The 4,259-nt window shown below is 53.8% G+C and overlaps 1 protein-coding gene across 1 annotated transcript in view; it reads left to right on the top strand.

Moving 5' to 3' along the window:
* Positions 1 to 592: 592 nt before the first annotated feature.
* The window catches only part of ADAMTS8 (ADAM metallopeptidase with thrombospondin type 1 motif, 8), a 14,848-nt gene continuing 11,181 nt past the window's right edge, over positions 593 to 4,259 (top strand). The window contains exons 1-3 of the mRNA XM_011970033.1: positions 593 to 844; positions 2,780 to 2,915; positions 3,502 to 3,669. Of these exons, the coding sequence (XP_011825423.1) occupies positions 623 to 844; positions 2,780 to 2,915; positions 3,502 to 3,669 (526 nt within the window). The 5' untranslated portion in view covers positions 593 to 622. The remainder of the gene's footprint in view (positions 845 to 2,779; positions 2,916 to 3,501; positions 3,670 to 4,259) is intronic.

Below are 4,259 nucleotides of genomic sequence, written 5' to 3'. Positions count from 1 at the left end.
CAGCGTTAACAATTCCCACCCTGAAGAGTAGAGTTACCCCAACAGGCAGCAGGAAAATGCTCAGCTGGATTCTAAGAGGGAACTCTACTAAGCTTGAGCGCTCAGAACTTTGTTTCTGGGCTGAGGCCAGGGATGGGTAGGGGTGGTGGGCAGGGAGACAGTGTCAGGTTGAAGGCAGAATAAGCCATGCCGTCCAGTAGAACTTTCTATCTGCACATTCCAGTACAGTAGCCACGAGCCATATATGACTATTGACACACTTGAAATGCACTATAAATTTAGGGTTTTGGGTTTTAATGAATTTGGATGTAGGTCATCCCATGAAGCTGGTCTGAATGTTAGATGCACAGGTTCGGAGCAAGGCAGGTCTGGTTTCAAAGGCCGCTGTTCATGCATCAGCTTTGTGACCCTCGGCAGGTTCTTGAGCCTGTTTTCTCACATGCAAAATGAAGAGAGTAACGCGGAGGCCTCAGGGGTATCGTGAGGCTTTGGTAAGAATCTGATGCTCAGCCCCATAAAAAGAGGTAATGGCAGCGGACAAGCCAGGCAAACGGCCCCGAGACTTAACCCTTCACTCTGCCTCTTGTCTCCTCCTTCCTGACAGAACCACATCCTCACATTAATGTCTGTGGCAGCCCGAATCTACAAGCACCCCAGCATCAAGAATTCCATCAACCTGATGGTGGTAAAAGTGCTGATTGTAGAAGATGAAAAATGGGGCCCAGAGGTGTCCGACAACGGGGGGCTTACACTGCGCAACTTCTGCAACTGGCAGCGGCGTTTCAACCAGCCCAGCGACCGCCACCCGGAGCACTACGACACGGCCATCCTGCTCACCAGACAGGTCCGTGCCTGGCTCCGGAAGCCCTGGGGAGGAAGGGAGACGGGATGGGCAGATCAAAGGGAGGACCACGAGGCCTGCCCAAACATGGGAAACGTCTCCCTGCTGGCCCCAGCTGGACGCCAGAGCCTCATGCCCGGAATGACGAGGAGGAGGTCATGAGGACAAGTGTGAGGTATTTGCAAGGGAAGGAGAAGAATCTTGTAAGGGCTGTCTTCCAAAAGTTTGTGACCAGCTGTCTCCTGAGGTCACACATAACAAGAAGAAATGGGCTCGAGCTGCCGAGTGAGAGATCTGGGTTTGGAATGAAGAGAGTAGTTCTAGCTGCAGTGGTTGTAAAACATGGGGCAGGTAGCCAGGGGGTCCCCTCAAGATTTGCCCACAGCGGGAGGGCTGCCCACCTACATGGCGTGATTTAAACAGACAGCTTCCTGAAAGCAAGAGAGTGATCATGTGTGCCAGGCCCTGTCTGCTCCTTCAGTCTCATAACGGCCCCACCGGGCAGGTCCTGGTGTTATCCCCATTTTGTAACAGAGGAAACTGAGGCGCAGAGTGGCCGCACAGCTCTCTTGCCACATAGTGGCAGTGCCCATACACCAGCCAAGACAGTGCTGCTGTAGGGTCATGTTCTGAACGACCATGCTGTCCTGTCCCCCACAAAAAGCCTCTGAAGTCCCAGCCAGCCTCAGGATGCAGCCAGCCTGGAACATAGAACAGGCTCCCTCACATGAGTGGCTGATGTGAAGACAGACGGAGATTTCCTGATCTTGTCACTCAGAAATCCATCTTGATAACCTATGTATTTTATATTCTTTTTTGTTTTTAATTTTGTTTTGTTTTGTTTGAGACAAGGTCTCGCTCTGTCACCCAGGCTGGAGTGCAGTGGCACAATCACAGCTCACTGCAGCCTCTGCCTGCTAGGTCCAAATGATCCTTCCACCTCAGCCTCCTGAGTAGCTGGGACCACAAGCACAAGCCACCTCACCTGGCTAATTTTTTTTTTTTTTTACTTTGTGTAGAGACAGGTTCTCATTATATTGCCCAGGCTTGTCTCCAACTCCTGGACTCAAGCAATCCACCTGCCTTGGCCTCTCAAAATGCAAAGATTACAGGCTTTAACAAAACAAAATTTCACAGGTTACTCTCCAATTTAGAAAGATAGGGGGTGGGTGGGTGAACTGTCTTGACCATAAACACAAAAAGAACCAATAAAGCAAGGCCACTAGGTGGGGTATCCAGACACGCTGAACCTGCTGTTGCTTCCCCCTCCTTAAAAAAGTTCAGCCGGGCACATGGCAAGCACCTGTAGTCCCAGCTACTTGGGAGGCTGAGGTGAGAGAATCGCTGGTGCCCAGGAGTTTGAGGCTAAGTGAGCTACAATTACTCCTGTGAATAGCCACTGCATTCCAGCCTGGAAAACATAGCCAGACCTCGTCTCTAAAATTTAATTTAGGCTGGGCGTGGTGGCTCACGCCTGTAATCCCCGCACTTTGGGAGGCCAAAGAGGCCAGATGGCCTGAGGTCAGGAATTTGAGACCAGCCTGGACAACATGGTAAAACCCCATCACTACTAAAAATACAAAAATTAGCCAGGTGTGATGGTGCACACTTGTAGTCCCAGCTACTCGGGAGGCTAAGGTAAGAGAATAGCCTCAACCCTGGAAGCAGAGGTTGCAGTGAGCTGAGATCATGCCACTGCACTTCAGCCTAGGCAACAGAGCAAGACTCCATCTCAAAAAATAATAATAATAATTTCATTTAATTTAAAAGCTCAATAAACACAGGTGATGCACAGGCCAGCAAGCACGTTATGGGATGCTCCGTGGTCCACTCCCACGTGCACACTGGCCATCCCTGGCCCCGGAGGCCTGCAGCACACCACACACACACACACACACACACACTGATGCACTCTCTTGCTCTCTCCCCACCAAGCAGAACTTCTGTGGGCAGGAGGGGCTGTGTGACACCCTGGGTGTGGCAGACATCGGGACCATTTGTGACCCCAACAAAAGCTGCTCCGTGATCGAGGATGAGGGGCTCCAGGCGGCCCACACCCTGGCCCATGAACTAGGTAAGATTTGCCTTGCCAAAGCCCACTTCACCACATCAGCAGGAACTGCTCTTCCAGATCCAAGGTTGCGTAGATCCTAAGGAATATGCAGCTATCCCTCGCTTAGGAATAGCTCCTCGTGGTTTTGACAGGGTGGCTGTATACAAACAGATACCGCGCTTGACGGTGCTGAACACAACTCCACTCCCACCCCAAGCACGTGGCCAAATACCTGATGATCGCAGGTCACCCGATGAATGCCAGGACACCAGACGGGTGCTGGGGTGGAGGGTGGCGCTGTGCACAAGCTAAGCCGTAGGATCTGGGGAAGAACATTGGTCCAGGGACTGTCACGTAAGACAGCAAATAATAGAGCTAGATCCAAATTTAGGATGGGCTGAGGCAGAAAATAAAGGGGTATCCGTGTTTCTCAGTCATCTGAGAACACGTCCGGGAAGAGCAAAGCGCAGGGGAAAGCCCAAGGCAGAAATCTTGCGAGGGTGAGGGGTGGCTGCTCCCCTGAGGAGCTCCATCTCTGGCCCTAGCTGGGCCGGGTGGGGCGCCCTCGGGCAGGACAGGGCAGAGTGGACCAGGCCTCTCTTCCCAGGGCACGTCCTCAGCATGCCGCACGACGACTCCAAGCCCTGCACGCGGCTCTTCGGGCCCATGGGCAAGCACCACATGATGGCGCCGCTGTTCGTCCACCTGAACCAGACGCTGCCCTGGTCCCCCTGCAGCGCCATGTACCTCACGGAGCTCCTGGACGGCGGGCACGGTAGGCACCGGCGACCCCGCCCTGCTTGTCCCCGTGGGCCTCCTTCCACTGCTGCTGACACAGGGACCCCCTCCAGCAGTGCCTCCTCACAGGGCCCTTGGAGCTGAGTCCTGGCCAGCCTCCCATGCTGGGGCATTCACACCACCCCGGAAGTCTGCTCTTCCCGGCCCCAGCTTCCAGCAGCAGTTCTGGGCTAATTTAGATGAGTCACAAAGCAGGGGGAAGTCATCTGAGAAGGTTGTCTGAAGGAGGAGGGTTGGAGCAGCGCTTGAAGGAATAGAAGCACACAGCACAGAGGAGAGACGAACCTACAACAGCTCAGGCATGGCAGAGGCAGTGACTGCGTCCTGTGAGAGCAAGAGGGCGGGGGACTGGCTCAAAGGACTGGAGCCAGGCGTGGGGCGTGCGCTTGTGGTCCCAGATACTCGGGAGGCTGAGGCAGGAGGATCACTTGAGCCTAGGAGATCAAGGCTGCCAGTAAGCCGTGATCACGCCACTGACTCCAGCCTGGGTGACCGAAAGAGACGCCATCTCTTGAAAGAAAGAAAGAGAGAGAGAGAGAGAAAGAGAGAGAGAGAAGGAGAGAAGGA

The sequence above is a fragment of the Mandrillus leucophaeus genome, unplaced genomic scaffold (genome assembly GCF_000951045.1).
Source record: "Mandrillus leucophaeus isolate KB7577 unplaced genomic scaffold, Mleu.le_1.0 Scaffold925, whole genome shotgun sequence".
Lineage (NCBI taxonomy): Eukaryota > Metazoa > Chordata > Mammalia > Primates > Cercopithecidae > Mandrillus > Mandrillus leucophaeus.
Note: the sequence above shows the minus strand (reverse complement) of the source record. Positions and strands in the feature narration are given on the sequence as shown.